The sequence below is a fragment of the Macaca thibetana genome, chromosome 8 (genome assembly GCF_024542745.1).
Source record: "Macaca thibetana thibetana isolate TM-01 chromosome 8, ASM2454274v1, whole genome shotgun sequence".
NCBI lineage: Eukaryota > Metazoa > Chordata > Mammalia > Primates > Cercopithecidae > Macaca > Macaca thibetana.
This window is the reverse complement of record NC_065585.1, coordinates 70861831-70889468: the sequence shown is the minus strand read 5'-3', so window position 1 is coordinate 70889468 and position 27638 is coordinate 70861831. Positions and strand designations below refer to the sequence as shown.

Below are 27638 nucleotides of genomic sequence, written 5' to 3'. Positions count from 1 at the left end.
AGATTTTCACTGTATCTCTTCACATGTTATTCTATAACATTCTAACTGGATGGAGAAAGACTGGAATAGTTCAGAAACGTGTAGCTTTTAAGATCTGAATAAAGTTAATAGTGAGTCTTTTAAAACACATTTAAACAACTGGAAGTGTAATCACAACAAGGGACTATGAAGGAAGAATAAAAATTGCAAAAGACACTTTATAGTCAATGCAAATACAGTACTTTGAATTATCCGAAATGTATAATGCACAAGAACTCTAAGTCATGTAGTTTACTTGTTGACCATCTGGCTACAGTTCAGTTACTTCTGCAAAAGCTATACCTAGTAACCTTCCAAAATTGTTTTTAAATAAAGTTCTTAAATTATAGCAATAAACAAAAGGACAAAGCACACTTAAAGAATACTGCAGTTTATCAAAAGACATAAGAAATTTCAACTCATACTTGGAGAGTTATAAAAATGTTTTGGCTAAGTTATAAACATGTTTATAATGCAATTATTCGCATAACTCTAGTAATGCTAACGGCAGCTATAAGATCAGAATAGGTTTCTAAAAAACCACTAAAAACATAAAAATACTTAGCCCCATTATTTCCCTGTAGAACGTGTTCATTTATGCCTAAATTTCAGTATTTACTATATCATCATTGCTGATTTTAAGTCACATTCAAAGGATAAGGCAAAACCACCTACAAATTGGCATATTTGTTTATTTCTCAGTTTGTGAAAATGTCCTTAATTTGTTGATGTAGCAAACAAATTTCAACTTTGATTGCTATGCAAAAAAACAGAAGATAATCTGCTTTGCAATGAACTTTATATAGTTCAACTGCATACAGGCAACATGCTATATATGAAAAAGTTACTAACTGAACTACAGGTATTAAATACTGAAAAGAGTTAACAGTTTATTATAATTTATTTTATTTAACAATCTAGGAAGTTCGCAGCCATCAGCAGTTCTAGTGCAATTTCAGGTGCAATTGGGAATTCGGGAATCTCGGTGGAGCTGTTAGTGTAGCGAACCTTGTACGTAAAATACATGCATACTTTTGATAGCACATGTGAAGGTATCTCTCTAAAATTGACCTCATTGGTTTCGTTCTCAGCAAACTGACCTGTAAAACAAAAGAATTATGTATGTTATTGGCTGAATTGTGTCCTCCAAATTTGTATGTTGAAGTCTTAACCCCTAGTACCACAGAATGTGACTGTATTTAGAGATAAGTTCTTTAAAGAGGTAATTAAAAGAGGTCATTGGGGTTGGAATCTAATATGATTGGTGGTTTTTTTTTTTTTTTTCCCCCCGAGACGGAGTCATGCTCTTGTCACCCAGGCTGAAGTGCAATGGCGTGATCTCGGCTCACTGCAACCTCCACCTCCCAGGTTCAAGCGATTCTCCTGCCTCAGTCTCCTGAGCAGCTGGGATTACAGGTGCATGCCATCACGCCCGGCTAATTTTTGTATTTTTAGTAGAGACAGGGTTTCACCATGTTGGTCAGGCTGGTCTTAAACTCCTGACCTCGTGATCCGCCCACCTCTGCCTCCCAAAGTGCTGGGATTACAGGAATGTGCCACTGCACCCAGCCATGATTGGTGTTCTCATAAGAAGAGATCCGGACAGAGATGGGCACAGAGGGAAAACTGTGTGAAGACACGGAGAAGATGGCCACGTACAAGACAAGAAGAGAGCCTCAGAAGAGACCAACTCTACCAATACCTTAATTTTTAACCTCTATACTCCAGAATTGTTAGAAAATAAAGTTCTGTTGTTCAAGCCATCCAGTTGTGGTACTTTGTTATGGCAGCCCTAGCAAACTAATCATCATTAAAACAACCTCAATTAGCACCAAATAAATTACGGAATTCTGATTTTTTTAGTATTAATGACATAATAATTTTTTTTTTTTTTTGACACAGGGTCTTGATCTGTTGCCCAGGCTGGAGTGCAGTGGCATGGTTATGGCTCACTACAACCCCTGCCTTCCGGGCTCAAGTGATCCTCCCACCTCAGCCTCCTCGAGTAGCTGGGACCACAGGTTAGTGCCACCATGCCTGGCTAATTTTTGTATTTTCTGTAGAGACAGGGTTTTGCCATGTTGCCCAGGCTGGTCTTGAACTACTGGACTCAAGTGATTCCCCTGCCTCAGAATCCCAAAGTGCTAAGATTACAGGCTTGGCCACTTGCACCCGGCCAACAACATTAAAAAACCTTCACTAAAATAGTACTTGGGGGCCGGGCGGGGTGGCTCACACCTGTAATCCCAGCACTTTGGGAGGCCGAGGTCGGTGATCACTTGAGGTCAGGAGTTCGAGACCAGCCTGGCCAACATGGTGAAACCCCATGTCTACTAAAAATACAAAATTAGCTGGGCGTGGTGGCGAGTGCCAGTAATCCCAGGTACTCGGGAGGCTGAGGCAGGAGAATTTCTGGAACCCAGGAGGCAGAGGTTGCAGTGAGCCATGATTGCGCCATTGCACTCCAGCCTGGGCAACAAGAACGAAACTCCATCTCAAAAAAAGATAGTACTTGAGATTCATCAAAACTGAATTTTAAAATTCTCTCCCTGTGGGTTGGAAACTTAAGTAGCTTTTCCTAAGAATCTTGGTGATATGATTACTGAAGGGTGAGCAGGATGAAAAAGTAAATCGTTTTTAAAAAAGATCAATCCAGGCAATCAAGTCTTTATGGATCATCAGGATCCCTGTGTTGTACTGAATTGCCATTTAAAAATAAAGCCAGGGCACATAACGGGTTTTTTGATTTGGATTTTCTGAGAATTAGTGAATATATAAAATCACTTGAATCCAGGAGGCGGAAGTTGCAGTGAGCTGAGATCATACCATTGCACTCTAGCCTGGGTGACAGAGCAAGACTCCGTCTTAAAAGATAAAACAAACAAACAAAAAAACTATTTAAACTATTTAACTATTTACCTAAAATAAGAAAAATTCTACTTAAAAGAAATGGGCTGAGCATGGTGGCTCACGCCTGTAATCACAGCACTTTGGGAGACCCACTTGTAGTCTCAGCTACTAAGGAGGCTCAGGTAGGAGGACCGCTAGAGCCTGGGAGTTCGAGGCTGCAGAGTGCCATGATGGCGCCACTGTACTCCAGCGTGGGCAACAGACAGAGACCCTGCCACAAACAAGCAAGCAAGCAAGCAAGCAAGCAAAAGAAACATTTCAGGAAAGGAATTCCATTGTTTCCTCCTTCAGTTTTTTAAAAATATGATCATGTTAATGAGATCTCTTCACAAGACATTTTCCTTTAACAGCATATCATAAACAGTTTTTCAGTCATTCCTCAAAATTTCTGTAGCTACACAAAGGTTGTATCATTTAGCCTTTACATATAGGGATAAAATATTTTCTTAGCAGTCTAGTACTAGCACTGTGTACTAAATATAAAAGGCATTTCACATCTACAAATATACTTTGAGAATACAGTATTTGAGAATATAATATTTTAAAATACTAAAATATATATAAAATGCCTTTTACATATCTGTTGGTTGGGAGTATACTGTAGTAGGAAGAAAGCAGTACAGCAGGACTCAGCAAATAATTCACAACAATAAGGTAAATTTTGGTTTGCCAATAACTAGAACTTCCTTTCTTGAATACATATCTGAAATATTACCAATAGGCACTTATTAAGCTGTTGATACTAAACAAACATTAGTGATTTTTCTAAAAGATGAGATTTATATAACATAAAATTAACCATTTTAAAGTGTACAATTCAGTGGTATTTAGTATATTTACAACGTTGTACAACTATCCCTTCTATTTAGTTCCAAAACATTTTCATCACCCCAAATTAAAACCCAGTAATCCATTAAGCAGTTATTCTTCATCTTCCTCACTCCACCCCCAGCCTCTGGCAAACACCAATCTGCTTTCTGTCTCTATGGATTTACCTATTCTGGATATTTCATATAAACGGAATCATACAAATGTGTGACGTTTTGTGTCTGAGTTCTTTTACTTAGCATGCTGTGGAGGTGCATACGTACTGTAGCATGTTATCAGTACTTCATTCCTTTTCATGCAAACAGTAATTTGAGGCTGAATGTTTTCCTGATCTTTCCAAGATAAAAATCTCCTGTTTAAATTAAAGATCAAATTTATAAAAAGCAAAAGTTCTTTGCTTCTAGCCTGTTATAAAATTAATTTTTAATTAAAATTCTGTTGGCATTTGTGATTTTTTTTTCCCCCTAAAGTACCTCCTTGCATTGTCCTGTGGAAAAGCCCAAAATCAATTCATCATATTCATCAGAGCCATGTTGTATGTGTGTGTATGAGGAGTGAAGGGTGCAATTCAACCAAGGAGCAATGAGTGTCTTTAGCACCCAGATTGGGGCCCCTAAATACCATTTTCTACTAAAACAAAACAGCGATTTTTGAAGAAACAGCTGTTTTCAGGATTGGGGAACAATGTACATGACACGCCTAAGAAATCTTATTACAGAAAGCAGTATAACTACTCAAGACTAACAGAGCCATGTCAAAAGGACATAGGAGTTAACACAATGTGGCTCTTTCTGACATAAAAATGAAGCAAATGGAACAATCTGAGCATCAGTAAGAATGACTGCAACAGACTGAAAAACATGAAATATAAAGTCATGAATTCATGATGACATGCACTCAAGAACAAAACACTCTTTACTACTGGATGATGCTGAAGAACCAATTCATTACTCTGAAAAATTATATTTAAAAGGAAAAAAATCAAGTCTTTATCATCTTTCCCATATAGACCGTATTTCAATGTAACCAAATAGTATCTTATAGGACAATTTTAGCTAATAAATGCAAAAAAATTTTACAGAATTGGAAAGTCACTGTTTTGTAATCTCAAAGCAAATCTTAACAATAATCACATGAATGCTAATTCAGAGTGGGAAATTTTTAATGGATGAATCAGCCTGACAACCTGGAACCCACTGATCAAGCATGACACTGCTAAAAGACATGATATAACAGGAATACAAGAGTGCTACCTACAAAGTATCCTTTGCCTACAAAAATGTACCAGAGTCTAGTCAAGTCTCTGGAATTTTAACTATGAGTTTACAGAATAAAACTCAAATATAATTCAATATGAAATATGGACAGCATACAAATGACCTTGCTTCTCTGTAAAATTAAACGATGGCCTGGAAAAAAAAGAAAAGGTGCAGGGGAACTATTGCAGATTTTGCAAGTGAAATGGCACAACATCAGGCATGTGCTTGAAATACTCCAAAAAAGTAGGGATAATGAAACAACTTAAGATTGGCAAAATGGGCTAGGCACAGGGGCTCATGCTTGTAATCCCAACACTTTGGGAGGCCGAGGCAGATGGATTGCTTGAGGTCAGGAGTTCAAGAACACCCTGACCAACATCTCTACTAAAGGTCAGGAGTTCAAGAACAGCCTGACCCCATCTCTACTAAAAATACTAAAATTAGCTGGGTGTGGTGGTGGCATGCCTGTAATACCAGCTACTGGGGAGGCTGAGGGAGGAGAATCGCTTGAACCCAGGAGGCAGAGGTTGCAGTGAGCTGAGACTGCGCCACTGCACTCCAGTCTGGGAGACAGAGTGAAAGGCTGACAAAATGTTAATAACTATTGAAGCTGGATGATGGGTACATGGAGCTGTATTATACAGTTCTCTTTACTTCTGTGTAGGTTTTAAAATCTCCATAGTAAAAACAGAAAAAGAATTGTGGCCACACACGGTGGCTCACACCTGTAACCCCAGCACTTTAGGAGGCCAAGTCGGGAGGACTGCTTGAGCCCAGGAGTTCAAGATCAACCTGGGCAACATCGCTACAGTAAATAAAATTTTAAAAAAGGTGCACGCCTGTGGTTCCAGCTACTCAGGAGGTTGAGGTGGGAGGACTGCTTGAGCCTAGGAGGGCTTGTGCCACTATACTCCAGCCTGGGCAACACAGCAAGACCCTATCTCAAAAACAAACAAAAAACCCCACAACAACAACAACAACAAAAAAAACCAGACAACACCAGAAAGAATTGCAAGGGATCCCAAATAGCCCAAACAATCTGGAAATAGAAATACAAAGTTGGAAGCCTCATACTTTCTGATTTTGAAACTTACTACAAAGCTACGGTAATCAAAACAGCATGGTACTGGCATAAGAACAGACATACGGATCAATGGAATATAAGTGAGAGCCCAGAAATACAAACATCTACAGTCAACTGAATTTTAACAAGGATGCCATGGGGAAACGGTCTCTTCAATAAATGGTAGTGGAAGAGCCACATGCAAAAGAATGAAGCTGATCTCTTACCTCACAGGATAAACAAAAATTAACTTAAGACCAAAGACCTAAATTAAAGAGCCAAACCCATAAAAGCCTATAAGAAAACACAGGGGAAAACACAGGGTTAGATTTGACAACAGATTCTTATATATGACACAAAAACCAAAGGAAAAATAAGTTACACTTCAAAATTAAAACTTTGGAAGGCCAAGGTGAGTGGATCACTTGAGGCTGGGATTTCAAGACCAGCCTGGCCAACACGGTGAAACTCCATCTCCACTAAAAATACAAAAATTAGCCAGGTGTGGTGGTGGGCACATGTAATCCCAGCTACTCAGGAGGCTGAGACAGGAGAATTGGTTGAACCGGGAGGTAGAGGGTACAGTGAGTCGAGACTGTGCCACTGCACTCCAGCTTGGGCAACAGAGCGAGACTCTGTCTCAAAATAAATAAATATATTAATTAATTTAAAAAGATAAATAAAAATAAAAATGTGCTTCAAATGACACCATAAAAGGCGCGGTGGCTCACGCCTGTAATCTCAGCACTTTGGGAGGCCGAGATGGGCGGATCACGAGGTCAGGAGATTGAGACCATCCTGGCTAAGACAGTGAAACCCCGTCTCTACTAAAAATACAAAAAAATTAGTTAGGCATGGTGGCGGGTGCCTGTGGTCCCAGCTACTCAGGAGGCTGAGGCAGGAGAATGGCGTGAACCCGGGAGGTGGAGCTTGTAGTGAGCCAAAGTTGAGCCACTGCACTCCAGCCTGGGTGACAGAGCAATACTCGATCTCAAAAAAAACAAAAAACAAAAAACAAAAACTATGGAATGAGAGAAAGTATTAGCAAATCATGTATCTGATAAGGGTCTACTACTGAGAATTAATAAAGAACTCTCACAATTCAACAACAAAAATACAAACCACCCAATTCAAAAATAGGCAAAATACTTGAATAGACGTTTCTCCAAAGGAGATACAAAAATGTCTAGGAAGCGTATTAAATAATGTTCAACATCATTAGTCATTAAGGAAATGCAAATCAAAATCACCAGAGAGGCTGGGTGTGGTGGCAGTAATCCCAGCACTTTGAGAGGCCAAGGAGGGCTGATCACTTGAAGCCAGGAGTTTTCAAGACCAGCCTGGCCAACACAGCGAGATCCCGTCTCTACCAAATATACAAAAAGTTAGCTGGGCGTGGTGGCGTGCACCTATAACCCCAGGTACTCAGGAGGCTGAGGCATGAGAATTGTTTGAACCTGGGAGGTGGAAGCTGCAGTGAGTGGAGATTGTGCCACTGCACTCCAGCCTGGGTAAGAGTGAGACTATCTCAAAAAACCACCACCACCACCACCACCACCACCACCAAACAAACAAAAACCCACCAGATAACCACTTCACACCCATTAAGATAGCAGCTTCACGCCTGTAATCCCAGCATTTTGGGAGGTCAAGGTGGACGGATCACCTGAGAGGCAGATGGATCACCTGAGGTTGGGAATTCGAGACCAGCCTGACCAACATGGAGAAACCCCATCTCTACTAAAAATACAAAATTAGCCGGGCATGGTGGTGCATGCCTGTAATCCCAGCTACTCAGGAGGTTGAAGCAGGAGAACTGCTTGAACCTGGGAGGTGGAGGCTGCAGTGAGCCAAGATCTGACCATTACACTCCAGCCTGGACGAGAGCAAAACTCCGTCTCAAAAAAAAAAAAAAAAGGCCGGGCGCGGTGGCTCACGCCTGTAATCCCAGCACTTTGGGAGGCCGAGGCGGGCGGATCACGAGGTCAGGAGATCGAGACCATCCTGGCTAACACGGTGAAACCCCGTCTCTACTAAAATATAAAAAAAAAAAAATTAGCCGGGCGCGGTGGCGGGCGCCTGTAGTCCCAGCTACTTGGGAGGCTGAGGCAGGAGAATGGCGCGAACCCGGGAGGCGGAGCTTGCAGTGAGCCGAGATGGTGCCACTGCACTCCAGCCTGGGCGACAGAGTGAAGACTCCGCCTCAAAAAAAAAAAAAAAAAAAAAAAGACAGTAACGAATATTGGCCAAGATGTGTACAAAGTGGAACCCTTGCACATTGTTGGTAGAAATGTAAAACAATTCAGCCACTATGGAAAGAGTTTTGTGGCTCCTCCAAAAGTTAAACAGAACTGTCATATTTGTCATATAATCAAGCAACTACACTCCTAAGAAGACATCCAAAAGAACTGAAAGTAGGTATTCAAACAATTATTTGTACACAAATGTTCACAGAACTATACATGGTAGCCAAAATGTGTCAACAACCCAAATATTTATCAACTGATGAATAAGCAAATTGTGGTATATTCACATCTGGCTGAATGGATTATTATTCAGTCATAAAAAAGAAAGAAGTACTGTGAACGCACCACATAAATGAACCTTGGAAACATGAAAAATAACAAAAGCCAGATACAAAAGGCCATATACTGTATGATTCAATTTATACAAAATGTCCAGAATAGGTAAATTAGAAAGCAGACTGGTGGTGGTCAGACACTGAGGGTAGAGAATGGGAAGGGATAGTGACAGCTAATGAGTATGGGGCTTGCTTTTGGAGTAATAAAATGTTTTGGAACTAGATAGAGATGATGGCTGCAAAATATTGTGAATGTAGTAAATGCCACTAAATTGTACACTTTAAAACAGCTGCTTTTACATTATGTGAATTTTACTTCAAGAAAAAAACGTTAAGAATAGAGACTTGGACTGGGTGAGGTGGCTCACGCCTGTAATCCCAGCACTTTGGGAGGCCAAGTCAGGCGGATCACAAGGTCAGATGAGAACATACTGGCTAACACAGTGAAGCCCCGTCTCTACTAAAAATACAAAAAATTAGCCAGGCATGGTGGTGGGCACCTGTAGTCCCAAATACTTGGGAGGCTTTTGGCATGATAATTGCTTGAACCCGGGAGGCGGAGGTTGCAGCGAGCTGAGATGCCACCACTGCACTCCAGCCTGGGCGGCAGAGCAAGACACCGTCTCGAAATGAAAAAAAAAAGAATAGAGATTTGGAAGGTGGCAACTTGTATAAACTTTTTATCTAGCTAGGAACACAAATCACCAGTCTGTGGTTAAAAGGCTGACAATGGGCCGGGTGCAGTGGCTCATGTCTATAATCCCTGCACTTTGGGAGGCTGAGGCGGGTGCATCGCCTGAGGTCAGGAGATCAAGACCAGCCTGACCAATATAGTGAAACCCTGCCTATACTAAAAATACAAAAAATTAGCCAGGCTTGGTGGCAGGTGCCTGTAATCCCAGTTACTCGGGAGGCTGAGGCAGAATGACTTGAACCTGGGAGGTGGAGGTTGCAGGTTGCAGTGAGCCGAGATGTCACCACTGCACTCCAGCCTGGGCGACAGAGTGAGACTCCATCTCAAAAAAAAAAAAAAAAAAAAAAAAAAAAAGGCCGACTATGGAAAACTAATGTAGGGAAATCCATTCAGTCTTGTTGAAACGTATAGGATAAATAACTGAAAACAGAAAATGGCAGAAATCAATTTTTTCCCATTGCAACATAATCAAGCAAAAGGCCAGGCACAGTGGCTCATGCCTGTAATCCCTGCACTTTGGGAGGCTGAGATGGGCGGATCACCTGAGGTAAGGAGTTCAAGACCAGCCTGGCCAACATGGTGAAACCCCATCTCTACTAAAAACACAACAGTTAGCCAGGGATGGTGGCACACACCTGTAATTCCAGCTACTCGGGAGTCTGAGGCAGGAGAATCACCTGAACCCAGGAGGGGAGGTTGCAGTGAGCTGAGATCACACCATCGCACTCCAGCCTGGGCAACAGAACGAAACTCTGTCTCTCTCAAACAAACAAACAAAGAAAATAACAAAAATGTAATCATACAACAATGTTAGAAGACTTACTCTCTTTAAATGCTGAATCATTTAATTCAACTTACAAACATCCATCAAACATTAAAAGCGAACATATGAAGAAGACAGAACTGTGCTTACCTGGGCCACTCAACATGGCTTTTATCGTGCCTGATGTTAATGCATGTTCTCTTTTTACAATAAATTCATGGCCATCAGATGATATCAATTTGACATACATGGCATCAGGGCCTTCACAGCCACCATAGGTTTTCTCCTCTCCATCTAAAGTAAAGTAAGTAGTAAAACAATTTTTGAATCACACAATGTATTAAAAATAAACAGGTTTGGCCAGGCGCAGTGGTTCACACCTGTAATCCCAGCACTTTGGCAGGCGGATCACCTGAGGTCAGGAGTTCAAGACCAGCCTGGTCAACATGGTAAAACCCTGTCTCTACTAAAAATACAAAAATCCAGCCTGGGTGACAGAGCAAAACTCTGCCTCAAATAAATAAATAAAAGGTTTATTAACAAGGTTAATATTTGAAGAACTCAGACCAGAAACATTTCTGAAAGGTATTATAATAGTCACCAAGACTTTAACAGTTTTTAACTCCTTGTTTTATACTTCTCTATAAACATCTTCCAATATCAGAATAAACTGTAGATTTAAGAATGCTACTTCAGTGAAAATTTACTAGTATTTTTCAAGGAGGTATTAACAGTTGTTTTGTAACCAAAGCAGCCCATTCAAATTTGGAGACTAAGACAAAATATTTAACTAGTATGACTTTAATTCTATCACCTGAAATATTCATTTTTAAAAATAAGATGTATAGCAGATTTACAAATCAGTGTTTATATGCCATGTGAGCTCGACTTCCTTTGACAAGCCCCAAATTCTAAAAGACTTCTTTTACTCAGCATTTCACACTTGATGGTTAAAAATAATGATAAAAGTACACATTTAAACAATACTCAGTTTAAATTCATGCAAGATTAAAAGTAATTAATACGGACAAAATATTGGTCTTTAAAAAACACCCAAAGCTGACATGAGGAGACAGAGTACACAGATGTTACTCTGCTACCGCCACTGCTGCTGTACTGGCTTCAGTCACAGTAGCCACATACATAGAGCGTAAAAGTTACATACGCGAGTAAAAATCTCCTTAATTTTTACAATTTTGTACTGTAACAGAATTTTAACTTTTATAATTATTAACATGTGAAATAAAATAGCTTAAGGTTTATTCTAAAAACTTAGGAAGCCCTAGAAAGAAGCAGAAGGATGAAGCTGAAGTACTGTTCGGCCACAGATATCCATTTGTTAATTAATTCAGAAATCTCTAAAATTAAAATTAATATAAATCTCAAAATCACTCATGTGCTATCACTGCCAAAAATGTTTAATTTGATTTAAATCACAACAACCAGACAAATTTAAATTGAGGAACAGTCTTTGAAGTAGAAAACTATTTAGAGACTAAAGAGACAAGTTAATGCAGTATGATAATTTAAAAATGTTTTTATCTATCCATCTATTTATTCATCCATCCATCCATCCATCCACCCACCCACCCACCCGCCTATTTATTTGTTTATTTATTTTTTATTTTTTGAGACGGAGTCTCACTCTTGTTGTGGAGTACAGTAGCACAATCTTGGCTTACTGCAACTTCCTTCCACCTCCCAGGTTCAAGAGGTTCTCCTGCCTCAGCCTCCCCAGCAGCTGGGATTACAGGCACCCATCACCATGCCCAGCTAAATTTTGTATTTAGTAGTAGACCACGTTGGCCAGGATGTCTCGAACTCCTGACCTCAAGTGATCCACCTGCCTTGGCCTCCCAAAGTGCTGGGATTACAGGGATGAGCTGCTGCACCCGGACTAGTTATTTATTTATGTTTTATTTTTTTTAAGAGACAGGGCCTTGCTCTGTTACCCACGCTGGAGTGCCGTGGTGCAATCATAGCTCACAGTAACCTGGAACTCCTGGGTTCAAGAGATCCTTTTGCCTCAGCCTCCAAAGTAGCTGGGAAACAGGCATGCACCACCATGCCTGGCATTGGTCTTTGTTTTTTTAAAAAGGGCTTCTGTTCCATGTAAAACTTGTAATAAATATTCCATCTGTGTTATGTCATCTTATGTTATGTAACAAATGTTCATCTATGTTATGTCGATTTAATTCTCAGACCCAGCCAGGACCCTAAGAGGACTGAGATGGAGTTTTGCCAACTCTACAGTATGAATACACACACACACACACACGAAAGCAAACGTGGCAAAACATTAACAATCTGGTGAAAGCTATCTTTTTTTGTCTAATTTTTCATAAAAAGCTGGAGGACCCATAAAGATGTAAGTAGCTTCTAAATTATAGACTATTCAGGTATATAGATTTTTAGCAATTTTTGCCAACCTCTAAAAAGAAAGTAATAATGGTTATTATTTCAATTTATGCTTCTAATATTTTTTGCAACAGAAACCATTTCATGTTTGTCGTGAAAGTTTCAAATTTCTTAAGGTAAAATTACTCACTAAAAATCACAAATTGGAGTTACCAAGATATTATTACTGATCTGCCTATCAGGAATATACAGTCATGCATTGCTTAATGATGGAGATACCTTCCAAGACAAGAAATGCATCATTAGGCAATTTTGTCATGACGCAAACATCCTAAGAGTATACTTACTAAATCTAGAGTGTACTTACACCTAGGCTATATGGTGTAGCCTACTACTCCTAGGCTACAAACCTGTTACTGTAAGCAACTCTAACATGATAGTATTTGTGTATCAAAACATAGAAAAGGTACAGTAGAAATATAGCATAAAAGAGTTTAAAAGGTATACCTGTATAGGTCACTCACCAAGAATGGAGTTTGCAGGACTGGAAATTGCTCTGGGTGAGTGGTGAGTGAATGTGAAGGTCTAACACAGTACTATACTACTACAGACTTCATAAATACTGCACACTTAGGCTACAGTAAATTTACCTGTTGCTCAGGTTGGAGTGCAGTCACACAATCATGGCTTATTTCTGCCTTGAACTCCTGGGCTCACTCAAGCAACTCTCTTGTCTCAGCCTCCCAGGCAGTTGGGACTATAAGCATGAGCCACTGTACCCAGCACAATTTTTCTTTATATCCTTATTCTATATGCTTTTTTCTATTTTAAAAAATTGTAATTTTTGTTCTACTTTTTAAATATTTTTGTTAAAAACTAAGATACAATCACACATTAGCCTAGGCCTACACAAGGACAGGATCATCAAGATGTCACCGTAGGCAACAGGAATTTTTCAGCTCTATTATAATCTTTATGAGACCATGTCACACATGTGGTTCAACACTGACCGAAACATCATTATGCAGGGCATGACTGTGTAGTAAAAATAAGCTGTTGATATGGACAACTAATTTCAGTCTACTGAAATTTCACTTGCGTTCACTGATTTTGAAGATCTTTGAAACAAAAAACCAGTTTCTACTAGTTAAAACACAAAATTAATTATCTTTAGCTTACCCATTTTGTTCTTATGAAATTCTACTTTGCTTCCCCAGGAACTTTAGTAGTTTCCTGAAAATATAACAATATCATATTAAGATTAATGTTGCAAGAGACAAGTTTTCACTCATTGTTATTTAATATGTCCTTGGTGTTAAAAGTTTAAGAACTCTCCCTCCTGGTTACATTACGAGCTCACCATTCCTACGCAGCAAAAACACTGCACTTTAACAAAATCAATTGAATAGCAAAATGCTTTGAGAGCTTGATCAGCTGCCACTTTTGAATTGGAAAAAGACTACTTAAAATAGAAACAATCATTATAAATTGATTGGGGGTGGGGTTGTTGAAGAGGTTATAAGTGTGACATGTTAAAAGTAACAGACATGTAAAAATGTTCATTCCATTAAAATACATACACAGAACATAATTATCAAGAAAAAACTGCCATACTGAGGTGTTCTAAGGCAGAGGTCCTTTATTCTTTTTCTGGGTAAAGGACTCTGCTGAAAATCCGAACAAAACTATCGGTCCTGTTGCATAACAAAGAAGTTGGCTGGTTTTTGATCCTCGTTTTGAGATATGGCCTCTAAATCCTTGGAATTTCCCTAGTGATGCAAGTCTCTGCTATTCATCATGGGTCCTGGTAGTTTACGTTAAACAGGTAACTCACAGTGGGCCTTTGGATAGTTTAACAAGAGGACTCAGGACAAATGGTTCCGAGGTGGCTTTTTGATATCTCCATCACCTCCAGTTGGAGGGGTGCTGAAGACTGAGCTCAGTCTTGTTGCTTATGACTCACCAATCATGTCTACAGAATGAAACCCCAAGAAAATCCCTGGACACCAAAGCTCAAGTGAGCTTTTGAGGTTAGCAATGCTCTGTACACCTCGTTATGGTACACATCAATGTGCTGGAAGGAAGGATGATGCATATTGACTTAACACAGGGAGGACAGAGCAAGTTCTGGATCTTGTACTTAGTACACAGTAGTAGACAATAAGCAAATATTTGCTTGAATGAATGGCATGATATAATAACCAAGGACATTCCAGTAACTTCCATGAGAATAAAAAAGCACAGGGCTGGGTACAGTGGCTCACACCTGTAATCCCAGCACTTTGGGAGGCTGAGGCAGGAGGACTGCTTGAGCCCAGGAGATTGATACCAGCCTGGACAACATATTGAGACCCTATCTCTAAAGTAAATATAGAAATAAATAAATAAGAAAAAAGAGAAGTCTTGCTCTTTAATTAGATAAGCATACACATACATATTTTTATGCTTCCATCTGTTCCATATACAGGCTACCTAAGTTTTGAAATTTAACAATAAAGTGGTCAAAAATTTACAATTTTTTGAGAAATTATAAATTTGACAAAATAACAAGATGATTGCTAAAGAAAATGTTTCACTTTCTCAGTAATTTGTATTTTAGTAACATACTACAGCATTTATTCAGAGAAGGATCTTATTCATACTGATATTCTTTTTTATGTCATTTATAGGAAAAAAGCATTTCCTAACTATCCAGCTCTAAGAAATTCCTGACAAATTTTCTTTCTGGCATTAAGAGAAGGATCAAGAAAATGAACCATAACACTTCAGAGCAGAAAAGGAACTTGCAGGTAACCTCTCTAATGCCTCAGGTTTGAATGTCATCCATGTAGAGAGGCTAAACAATTTGTTTCAGGTAGTGACAGAGCAGGAGCAGAAATCAAATCTTAGTCTAGAACACTTGCTAAGCATGGAGACAGATATTCAAAAATACCTTTTTTTTTTTTTTTTTTTTGAGAGGGAGTCTTGCTCTGTTGCCCAGGCTAGAGTGTGTAGCGTGATCTCAGCTCACTGCAACCTCTGCCTCCCAGGTTCAAACAATTCGCCTGCCTCAGCCTCCTGAGTAGCTGGGATTACAGGTGTCTGCCACCATGTCTGGCTAATTTATGTATTTTAGTAAAGACCAGGTTTCGCCATGTTGGCCAGGCTGGTCTCGAACTCCTGACCTCAGGTGATCCACTTGCCTCAGCCTCCCAAAGTACCATTTCCAATGTGAGATAAAGCAGAGAAAACAGGCAGCAGTAACAATGAAATACGATGAACATTTTGCAGGCCTAATAAGTGGTAAACATTGTACTAAATGCCTTATATACATTAAGTAATTAATTAATTTGTTTTGTTTTGAGACAGAGTCTTACTCTTTGGCCCAGGCCAGAGTGCAGTGGCGTGATCTTGGCCAACTTCTGCCTTCTGGGTTCAAAAGATTCTTGTGCCTCAGCCTCCCGAGTAGCTGAGACTACAGGTGCATGGGATCATGCCTGGCTAATTTTTGTATTTTCAGTAGAGACAGGATTTCACCATGTTAGCCAGGCTGGTCTCGAGCTCCCAACCTCAAGTGATCCACGCAATTCAGCCTCCCAAAGTGCTGGGAGTACAGGTGTGAGCCACTGTGCCTGGCCTATCTTATTTAAAAACAACTCTTCCACAAGGGAATTATTCTGATTTTAGAGATGAGGAACACTGGAAGAGTCTGCTACTTGCTCAAGGCTTCTACAGCTTAAGTGGCATCATTAGGATTTAAACCTAGGTAGGTTTGCCTTCACAGTCCACATTCCACTCCTTCCATTATTGCCTACTGCCACAGTAAAAAATTCTGGCTCCAGTTAAACTTAATTGCCACAATTCTCAACAGCTACTGATGTAAATCCTCAAAGAGTTCTCTAAAATTTAAAAATAGTACTGTCATTTTATGATATTACATAATTTAAAAATTCACAACAGCCATTATTATTTTCTTTTCATTATACTTTGTAATTACTCTTTTAAAAAACAAGAAAAGGCCGGGCGTGGTGGCTCAAGCCTGTAATCCCAGCACTTTGGGAGGCCGAGACGGGCGGATCACGAGGTCAGGAGATCGAGACCATCCTGGCTAACACGGTAAAACCCCGTCTCTACCAAAAATACAAAAAACTAGCCGGGCGCGGTGGCGGGCGCCTGTAGTCCCAGCTACTCCGGAGGCTGAGGCAGGAGAATGGCGTAAACCCGGGAGGCAGAGCTTGCAGTGAGCTGAGATCAGGCCACTGCACTCCAGCCCGGGTGACAGAGCAAGACTCCGTCTCAAAAAAAAATAAAAAATAAAAAAAATAAAAAACAAGAAAAGAAAAAATGCTAGAAAGATTGAAGTGCAAGAATTTCAAGGGCCAACTCTTCTATCTGGAAAATCTCTAGAATAAAACATTGAGGATGTTTATTTAACTAGCAGTAGCTAAGCAACAACGCAAAGTCACATCTTAGGAGCCCTTTGGGCAGCAACAGTTTCTCTAGAGAGTTAATGTAGTAAATCAATTCCATTTATACAACAGAGATTAAGCAGAGGAAGAGGAGACCCACCCTTTCTCCCAACATTGAGAGGGAAAATCAACATTAAGAGTTAAAATTCCTAATTCTTAGGTAGAAGTTAGAAATATTTAAAATATGATTACATTTGGACCTAACCCATAAGTTATCTAAAGAAAATAAGTTTGAGGAGACAAAAATCTCAGCTTGAACATCTATTGCATGACAGAGCTGAATTCTGGAAGTATGAATTGAGCAGGTAAACGCCAGTCATAAGGGAACCGTTGGATTGAGAATAGTTCTAGGCAGAAGAAAGAACATGAACAATGGCCTGAGACGTCATTATGCTTTTAGGGTGTTACATATAAACATTAATCTCTTCAAGTTTTTCTGTGTATGTGTATGTTTAATAACAAATACTTTACAGATCACTCACAAAAATACACTACAGATTAAAGACTCAAATGTAAAAAATCCACGAACTCTGGAAAAACACCAGAAAAAAGAATACAACTAGCTTACACAGGTATAAAAATGCTTGATGGGGCTGGGTACAGTGGCTCACGCCTGTAATTCCAGCACTGTGGGAGGCCAAGGTGGGTGGATCACGAGGTCAAGAGATGGAGACCATCCTGGCCAACATGGTGAAAACCCATCTCTACTAAAAATACAAAAATTAGTTGGGTGTGGTGGTGGCAGCCTGTAGTTCCAGCTATTCTGGAGGCTGAGGCTGAGGCAGGAGAATTGCTTGAACCCGGGAGGCAGAGGTTGCAGTACGCCAAGATTGCGCCACTGCACTCCACCCTGGCAACAGAGCAAGACTCTATCTCCAAAAAAAAAAAAAGCTTGATGGGCTGGGCATGGTGGTTCATGTTTGTAATCCCAGCACTTTGGAAGGACAAGGCAGGCGGATGACCTGAGGTCGGGAGTTTGAGACCAGCCTGACCAACATGGAGAAACCCCGTCTTCACTAAAATACAACATTAGCTGGGTGTGGTGGCACATGCCTGGAATCCCAGCTACCCAGGAGGCTGAGGCAGGAGAATCGCTTGAACCTGGGAGGCCGAGGTTGCGGTGAGCCAAGATCGTGCCATGGCACTCCAGCCTGGGTAACAAGAGTGAAACTCCATCTCAAAAACAAAAACAAAAACAAAAATTAGCTGGGCGTGGGGTGGTGTGCGCCTGTAATCCCAGTTACTCTGGAGGCTGAGGCAGGAGAACTGCTTAAGCAACCTCTCAGGGGCAGAGGTTGCAGTGAGCCGAGATCGCGCCACTGTTGTCCAGCCTGGGTGACAGAGCAAGACTCTGTCTCGAGAAAAAAAAAAAAAAAATTATAGGACACAGGCATATCTTATAAAATTAGGATACCTAAAATAGCAGTCTCCCAATTATGTACCCACTACCATAACTGTTAATAATATATGCGAGTGTATGAAACATGTATTCCTGTACAAGATTTCTGGAATTTCGTGTTTCTTAGAACAGATACAGTTGTTTGAAGATGTTAATTATTTGATATGTCCTCAAATTTCCTAGCACTAAAGCTATCTGCTCTCTTAGCATTAAGACTCTGAGTTTCTGTTCTGAGCTTGTTGTTCCAGTTTTGTCTTCAGTGGCAGTGGGTCAAAGACGGAAGTTCTCTGTTTTTACTAAGAATTCTATCAGGTCATTAAAGTAAACACACTTCTATCTTGAGGGGAGCTCTCAAAAAAAATTAAAATTAAAACACAAAGTAAAAGCATTGATCTCAATTTCCAATCTGTTTCTGATAGCTAATACTTAGTAACAGCTGAACTGTGCTTCCAAATGGTCAAACTTTTAGTAATAAAATGACGACTCATCTAATAATACCCAGTAATCAATGTTTTAATATCTCATTAGCAGGGTCTCAATTTCTAGTAACACACCCTCACAAATGCCAGTCCTATGATCTGTCATGTATTGTGGGGCTTAAGGAATTTTGATCAGAAGAAATCTCTGATACTTAAGAACTGTATTTTAGACCAACCACAAATCACCAATCAGAAATATGACACATGGGCCAGGCGTAGCAGCTCTTGCCTGTAATCCCAGCACTTTGGGAGGTCAAGATGGGTGGACCACCTGAGGTCAGGAGCTCGAGGCCAGCCTGACCAACATGGTGAAACCCCACCTCCACGAAAAATACAATAATTAGCTGGGTGTAGTAGTGGGTGCCTGTAATCCCAGCTACTTGGGAGGCTGAGGCAGGAGAATGGCTTGAACCCAGGAGGCGGAAGTTGCAGTGAGCCGAGATCGTGCCACTGCACTCCAGCCTGGGCGACAAGAGTGAAACTCCGTCTCAAAAAAAAAAAAAAAAAAAAAAAGAGGTATTACATATGGTAGTGGACTGCAACAGGCAATCACAGTAATGTTAAGCGGTCCCTGGATAGTGAATGATGGTTATTTATATTTTGGTGGGCTGCAGTCGTTTCATATCAAATTATAAATGGCAAAAAAAACCCAAAAACAAAACAAAAAAACAGACTTCCTGAATCCTTATACTGGAAAAGTGAGTCAAAGTGTATGGCGAGAAAGGACAGTCTCTTCAACAAAGGAAGCTGGAACAATAGCCATATGGATTAGAAGCTCACTGTTAAACCATACACAAAAAACAATTTCAGATGGTTCACAGAATTCAACTTAAAATGCAAAAGGAGGCTACTAAAAGAAAACAAATTATTTTCATACCCTCACTGTAGGCAAAGATTTCTCAGCGGCTAGATGCAGTGGCCACACCTGCAATCGCAGCACTCTGGGAGGGAGATCACTTGAAGTCAGGAATTTGAGACCAGCCAGGCACTCCAGCCTGGGTGACAGAGCGAGACTTTCTCAAAAAACAAAACAAAAATCTCAGAAAAGATGCAAAAAGCACAAATTGTAAATGAAAAACTTGATAAACTGGATTTCTCCAAAACAAAATTTCTGTTCATCAACTACCACAGCTGGGCATCATGGCTCACACGTATAATCTCAGCACTTTGGGAGGCCGAGGCAAGCCGAATGTTTGAGCCCAGGAGTTTGAGACCAGCCTGGGCAACATAGTGGTGAAACCCTATTTCTATAAAAAATAGAAAAATTAGCTGGGCATGGTGGTGCATGCCCGTAGTCCCATGTATTTGGGAGGCTGAGATGGGAGAATCACCCCAGCCCAGGGAAGTTGAGGTTGCAGCAGGCCATGATGGTTCTACTGCATTCCAGCCTGAGCAACAGTAAGACTCTGTCTCAAATACAAACCAAAAAACCCCCTCAAAAACCAAAAAGAAAAATGAAAAAAATGAGAACTCAAGCCACATATTGGAAAAAAATATTCACAACGCATATCTGACAATGGCTTTGCATCCAGAGTAAATTAAAAAATGCCTGTATGTCAATAAAAAAAATCCAATTAAAGTTGGACAGAAGAATTGAATGACCACATTAAAAAGTGCTCAACATTATTACTTATCAGTGAAATGAAACTCAAAACTGCAACAAAATACTACTATACAGCCACCAGTATAGCTAAAATTAAAAAGACCGTCAACATTAAATGCTGGAGAGGATGTAGAGCAAATGAACTCTCATACACTGCTGATGGGGAGTCCATCATAATAGGAGAATGGATCAATAAGCTGTGGTACATTCATACAGAGCAATACTATTCACAAAAAGGGATGATCTACTGATATAACATGGAAGAATATAAAAATATTACACTAAGTGGAAAAGCCAAACAAAAAAGTATACATTGTATTATCCGATTTATATAAAATTATACAACAGGCAAAACAAACCAATGATGATAGCTCAGCAAGTGACTAGAAAGGAACATTCTGGAGTGATAAAAATGTCAAAACTAAATGGTACAATTAGCATTTCACCATATGTAGGTTATATTAAAGCTAGAATTTTAAAAAATGATAGCATTTCTGAAGTTTACTTTACCTTAACTCCAAAGATATCATCATTCTAGGATGGTTTTCTGCCTAATTAAGCTTTCAAAAGTGACACCAGTAATAAAATTAACCCAAATTCTCTAGATATGCAAATACTAACAGAGGAGGAATAAGCATTGGTCATCCCAAAGAAAGGAAATATGAGACTACAAATCTGCAACAGAAAATCTGTTAAGTGAACAGCTATAAAAGGAAAGTAGCTTTTGATCTGGGTCTCGATGGATGGAGGTTTTTTTTTTTTTTTTTTTTTTTGAGACAGAGTCTCACTCTGTTGCCCAGGCTGGAGTGCAGTGGCGCAATCTCAGCTCACTGCAAGCTGGTAGAGGTATTTTTACCAGGCAAAACTGGAAAGAGAGGGAGATCCAGACAAAGTGAACAGTATGACCTGAGTCAGGCAGCTTGGGGCACATAATGCAACTCAGTGTTGTTGGAAATCAGTTTACAAATTCATTCATTCAATAAATATTTACCAAGGGTTAGTATGCTAGATGCTCGCCTAGGCACTGGGGACAGAGATGAACATAACAAAGATTCCAACCTCATGGGAAGAATGGTGGGGACAGAAAACCAAAACAAAATAATACATACAGCATGGTGAAGAACTAACATTAACAGAGACCTGAAGAAAGCAAGGGAATGAGTCACGGATATCTGAAGGAAGAGCCTTTTATGGAGGGAGAATGGCAAGGAGACCAGTCCGGCCAGAGGAGTGAGTCAAGAAGACAGTGTAGGAAAACAGGAAAAGAGGTGAGAGTTTGGGAAGTTGGACTTCATCAAAGAGGCAAACAGCGATACACATAAGGAGCACACATTGAGATACTGACCAAGCCATGGGTTTTTTTTTTTTTTGAGACAGGTTCTTGCTCTGTCACCCAGGTTGAAGTACAGTGGTGCAATCCGGGCTCACTGCAGCTTCAATCTCCCGAGCTCAAAGGATTCTCCCACCTTAGCCTCCTGAGTAGCCTGCTACCAAGCCTGGCTAAATTTCTTTTTTTTTTAAATAGAGGTCTCCTTTGACCTCTATTTGTTGCCCAGGCTGGTCTCGAACTTCTGAGTTCATGTAAACCTCCTGCCTTGATCTCCCAAGGTGCTGCGATTACAGGTGTGAGCCACCACACCCAGTCCAAGACATGGGTCTTGAATGTCTTAATAGTAAACAATGCTACAGAAGAATGTATTCCTTCTTTGCTACATTACCCTGTTTCATCACTCCTATTTATCCTTTTGCTGCTTTCTATCATTTCTGAAGACTTGATTTCAGCCTTCCATATAATGCAGTGCTTAAAATCAGTCAAACTCCTAGCTATATCACTGTGGGAAAACTAACCTAATCTTTCTGTGCCTAGTTTCCTCAATGGTAAAATGAGGATAATACAGCATCTATCTCACAGAGCTGTTCTGAAGAATAAATGGCTTTACATATACAAGCACTCAGAATACTGCCTAGCACACATTACAACACTGGCCATTATTCTATTTTTGAACCAGAGGTTCATTCCCATATGTATCGAGGGCCTACCATGTGCCAGGCACTGCTCTACATGCTTGGGAGGAATCTGTGGACAAAATAAATCCAATAACCTCTCCTCCACCCGTATCCTGGAATTCACATTTTTAGTGTGGTGGATGACACACTAAAGGACCAGAAAGTAAATACTGTTTGCTTAGCAGGCTGTAAGGTCTCTGTTACAACTATTCCAACTCTGCCACTGGAGTGCAAAAGCAGCCACAGACAAGATGTAAACGATTGAGTGTGGCTATGATCCAACAAAACTTTATTTATGGGCAAAAAAAGGGTAAATTTTATATAATTTGCTCTCTTTTTTTTTTTTTTTTTTTTAAGAGACAGAGTTTCACTATTGTTACCCAGGCTGAAGTGCGGTGGCGCAACCTTGGCTCTCACTGCAACCTCCACCTCCCGGGTTCAAGTGATTCTCCTGCCTCAGCCTCCCGAGTAGCTGGGATTACAGGCAAGCACCACCATGCCTAGCTAATTTTTTGTATTTTTAGTGGAGATGGGATTTCACTATTTGGTCAGGCTGGTCTCAAACTTCTGAACTCAGGTAATCTGCCCACCTTGGCCTCGAGAAGTGCTGGGATTACAGGCGTGAGCCACTGCATTCAGCCAATAATTTTCATGTTATAAAATACGTATTTACTTCGAATTTTTGTCCAACTATTAAAAAATTTAAAAACCATTCTTAGCATTCTTAGCTTGCGGGTAGTATAAAAGCAGGTAGTGGGTCAGATGTGGCCTGTGGTTCTAACTTGCTGACCCTGTTCTAGCAGGTTCTTAATCTGCAGTCCCTTACTCCTCGAGGTTCATAGATAAGCAGCAGAATCCCAAATCCTTGAACCTGTAAGCACAATTTTGTGCCTATGTGCAGTTCAGGGTAAGCGGAATGAGGAGGTCCACAGCTTTTCTCTCTTATCATAAATTAAGAACTAGCCCTGTTGAATGAAAGTCAATGGCTACCTTATATAGACGCGAACCCATCTCCACATCTGAATTTCTACTGTTAGGTATTTCTATCTTGAAACTCAGATAAATTAAGTGATAGGACTTCTGTTTCTTCATCTTCCAAATGAGAGAATTGGACTCATTTATGTACAAAAGTCCATTCTGGCTCCACTATATCATGACTAAATCCATCTGAAATTCATCCTTCCCTAACAACCACCTCTAACTCAGCTTCCCATGTTTATTACCCAGAGTTGCTCTCCCACAACACAGAACTTAAGGGCTCCAGAGTACTGCATATTCTCACTGAGTCTGTCTGCCTCACCCCTGCAAACGACCTAATTATTCTCTCAAATAATATCTACAAACCCCCTTGTTTCAGTTTTAAAATTATGAGCAGATATTCCCAACTTACAATGTGTATGAATCATAGATTTTACATATTATAATTAACAGAACCTTTAGAAAGATTGGCTAAAAATAAACTGAAACCAATCACTTCAGTTGCCTTGTCTCTCCACCTTCAGCGTTCCTGTTTTTGTATAACATACATTTTGTCCACCCTGCTGTTTCAAAATACTGAATAAAAACTGTCCTTCCTACCAAAGGTCAATCTTTCCACTTAAGCAATGATTGCTATCCCCTCACCTAACTAAAGACTCTGCTATGGCCATTATTCCCACCCACACACCAATCTACTATCTACTTCTTAACCTATTCTGATCAGCCTTTTGGCCCACCAGTCCATGTTAGGGGTTCTTATCAAATTTCAATTACTTCACTCAGTCACAGGGTCAATCTTTAATGCTCATTTAGCAGTGTTTTAAACAGTTGCCTACTCCCTCCATCATGAAACACTTTTTCCTTAGTACTCCAGATGTCACACACTCCTTCCATTACTTTTCTGCTTCCATTACTGTATGCTCCTCTTCTGACTGGAGTGCTCCCAGTCATCTGCCTTCTCCATTTAACATTCTCTATTTGATGTCCTCCAGACCACAGGTTATCATCTATAAAATATGACTCCCAGTCATCTCCCTAGTTTTTCTCCTGAGTGCCAGTCGTGAATATACAACTTTTCTACTGCACATATTCTCAGGTGCCTACTAGTTATTGAACTCAGTTAATTCCCATACAGAACTTCTGATTTATCAATCTCAGAAACTGATACACCCTTCCCAGTCTTCCACATTTCAGTACATGCACTGCTGTTTACCCAGATGCTTGGAAAAATGATTGGTTATTCAAAAAACATTTTTTTTTTTGGTTATTTTATTCCTGGGAAGAAAGCTAAACCCATTTGGTTCCAGCTTCAAATTACATTCCAAATCAGACTACTACTCACTTTCAACTCTACACTTCTAGTTCAAATTACCATATCTCAACTGGACATTTGATTTACTTTCCTGCTTACCACTCTGATCTTGTCTCCCACCACTCTTCCTTCACTATGCTCCAGCTACACTGGCCTTTTTGGTATTCCTCGAAATCAGTCAAGTTCACTCTTACCTCAAGGTCTTTGTATTTGTAATTGCTGTTGTCTCAAAAGCTTTTAAATCCTCATCATTTAGATCTCTAAGTAAAATATCAACTCGTCAGAGAGCTCTTCCTTCCCTGATGATCTTACCAAAATTAGACACTCCCATCCCAGTCACTCTAACCCTTAACGTTGCTATATATTTTTTTCACATTTATCACTTCTTGAAACTATACTCGCTTACTTACACATATCCTTTCTTTCCTCAAGTTCCTTGACAGCAGGCCTAGAATAGTGCCTGGCACTTTGTAGATGCTCAATAAATATTCCTTGAGTGAATGTACTATTATTTTCCTAATCGCTGAGGCTTGAAATTCAGGCATTACTGGATGAGCTTTTTCTGCTCTTACTTAATAACAGAACAATAAAGAATTTAGGATAGTTTAGCTGAAATGCATTAACACATAAATATGACCATAGCCGGCCAGATTTGGTGGCTCACGCCTGTAATTCTGGCACTTTCGGAGGCCAAGGTAGGAAGACCACTTGAGCCACCCAAACAAAAAATAAGCTGGGTGTGGTGGTGGGCACCTATAGTCCCAACTACTAGGGAGGCTGAGGCAGGTGGATAGTTTGAGCCCAGGAGGTTGAGGCTGCAGTGAGCTGTGATCATACTACTGTACTCCAGCCTGGGAATGCAGAACAGAGTGAGACTCTGACTCAAAAATACGTATGAGCATAACAGCAAAGACTCCCCTGATTATTTTCCAGTACTAAAAAATCTACCAAAAAAACCCAGATAAACATTTTAGAAGATTTAAACAATTAAGTATCACTTTAGAACTTGATGTATAGGACTGACTATAACTTCTGGCTGTGAACTAGTGCCTATTATATTAGGGAATTACTATCTGGTAATGCATACATGCATATTTTTTGAATGGTAGTTATTAAATTTCATATTTAAGTAAAAGAGGAATGGTCATTTAAAATTAAACAGGGACCCCAAATCATCATTGGCAAGAAACAATAAATACCCATTATAGTACGTACCACAGCTGTTTCCTTGCCATTGTATGTCCAGAATGAATAAATCCACATGTAAACTGCTACGTTTCAACAACATGATTATAATGTAAATGAGATCAGAGATATGTCATTTTAGGTCAATGAACAGAAAAGGAAACAACTTTCGGGGATCAAAAAGCAAATATGGAGCCGAGCGCGGTGGCTCACGCCTGTAATCCTAGCTCTTTGGGAGGCGGAGGCGGGCGGATCACCTGAGGTCAGGAGTTCGAGTCCAGCCTGACCAACATGGTGAAACCTCGTCTCTACTAAAAAACAAAACAAAACAAAACAAAAAAAAACAAACAAAAAAAACCAAAATTAGCTGGGAGTGGTGGTGCGCGCCTGTAGTCCCAGCTGCTCCATAGGCTGAGGCAGGACAATAACCTGAACCCCGGAGACGGAGGCTACCGTGAGCCGAGATCACCCCACTGCACTCCAGCCTCAGGACAGAGCAAGACTCCGTCTCAAGAAAAAAAAAAAAAAAAAAAAAAAAAAAAAAGCAAGCAAAGAAAAAGAAAAAAGAAAAAAAAAAAAAAGCCAAGACGGCAGTTAAAAAGTGAGGTTTTAAGACACTAAAGAATTTCAAGGCCAGGCGCAGTGGCTTACGCCTGTAATCCCAACACTTCGGGAGGCCGACAGGGGGCGGATTACTTGAGGTCAGGAGTTCGAGACTGGCCTGGCCAACCCAACATGTCGAAACCCCGTCTCTACTAATAATAGAAATATTAGTCAGGCGTAGTGGCATGCGTCTTGGTCCCAGCTACTTGGGAGGCTGAGGCAGGAGAATCACTTGAACCTGGGAGGCAGAGGTGGCAGCAAGCCGAAATCGCACCACTGCACTCTAGCCTGGGCAACAAGAGCAAAAGTCTGTCTCCCCCGGCCCTCTAAAAAAGAATTTCGGTTTTCTACACTAAAAGCAATGTGGAGTACAAATGCTCACTCTAAAATGGCACAAACTCTACAGTTATATGTTACTAAACAGATCTCAGTTCCTTAAGAGAAACTCACTGGGCACAGTATTTCACACTAGATACCTCCTTTCAGACAAGACTGGACGGGCAATAGATGCACGAAACCCCCAACTCATGAAGTCGAGCATAGATCATCCAACGAGTTACCCAGAAGGTAAACTTCTCGGGTACTGCTGCTGGAAGAAGCGAGAGACCTCTCCTTGGGCTAGGGACTGGCTTCAAGAAAATAACGAATCTGAGCGGACACGAGGAAAGCAGAAAAAAAAAGCGACAGGGCTACCATGCTCCTAACTCCACCCTCCCGCGCTCAGCCCGGAGAAGGCCCAGTCTCGCTGGCTGCTGCCCCTCCTTCCACCTCTTTCCAAACCCACCGAGCGGCGCCAGGAAAGGTCCCGCCGCCATCCCCTCCCCCAAACCAGGGGCTGGGAAGGCCCAGGGAGGTTAACAGCTTCCGTTCCTTCCCCGCCCAGAAGGGAAGGGGTGGGAAGTGGGATTGCGAGCTCGTCCCCTCTCGGCCTCCCTCGCCCTCCACCCTTACCCGGAGCTCCGTTTCCGCCCCAGCCCGAGACTCAATCGTCAGCCCCGCAGCCACCGCAGCCGGGTCCCCGCGTACTGCCACAGCCCCTATCCCAGGGCCGCCCCCCCCGCCCCCAGCTGCCTGCTTCTGTGGGTTCCGGGGCAGTCGAAAGAATTACTTCCGCTGGGTCACAGCAGCTTTCTGCGACGCTCGGGAGATC

General features: G+C 40.7%; 1 protein-coding gene across 2 annotated transcripts; it reads right to left on the bottom strand.

Moving 5' to 3' along the window:
• Positions 1-694: 694 nt before the first annotated feature.
• On the bottom strand, positions 695-27638 carry ELOC (elongin C). 2 transcript variants are annotated; one of them, XM_050802325.1, is made up of 4 exons: positions 27440-27638; positions 13654-13707; positions 10267-10410; positions 695-1118 (listed from the first exon to the last, which is right to left on the bottom strand). In XM_050802325.1, exons 2-4 carry the CDS (start codon positions 13655-13657, stop codon positions 928-930), a joined length of 339 nt encoding a protein of 112 aa, XP_050658282.1. In that variant the 5' UTR covers positions 13658-13707; positions 27440-27638; the 3' UTR covers positions 695-927. The 2 variants fall into 2 exon arrangements, with proteins under 2 accessions (XP_050658282.1, XP_050658283.1); XM_050802326.1 differs by lacking the exon at positions 27440-27638 and adding an exon at positions 27273-27394.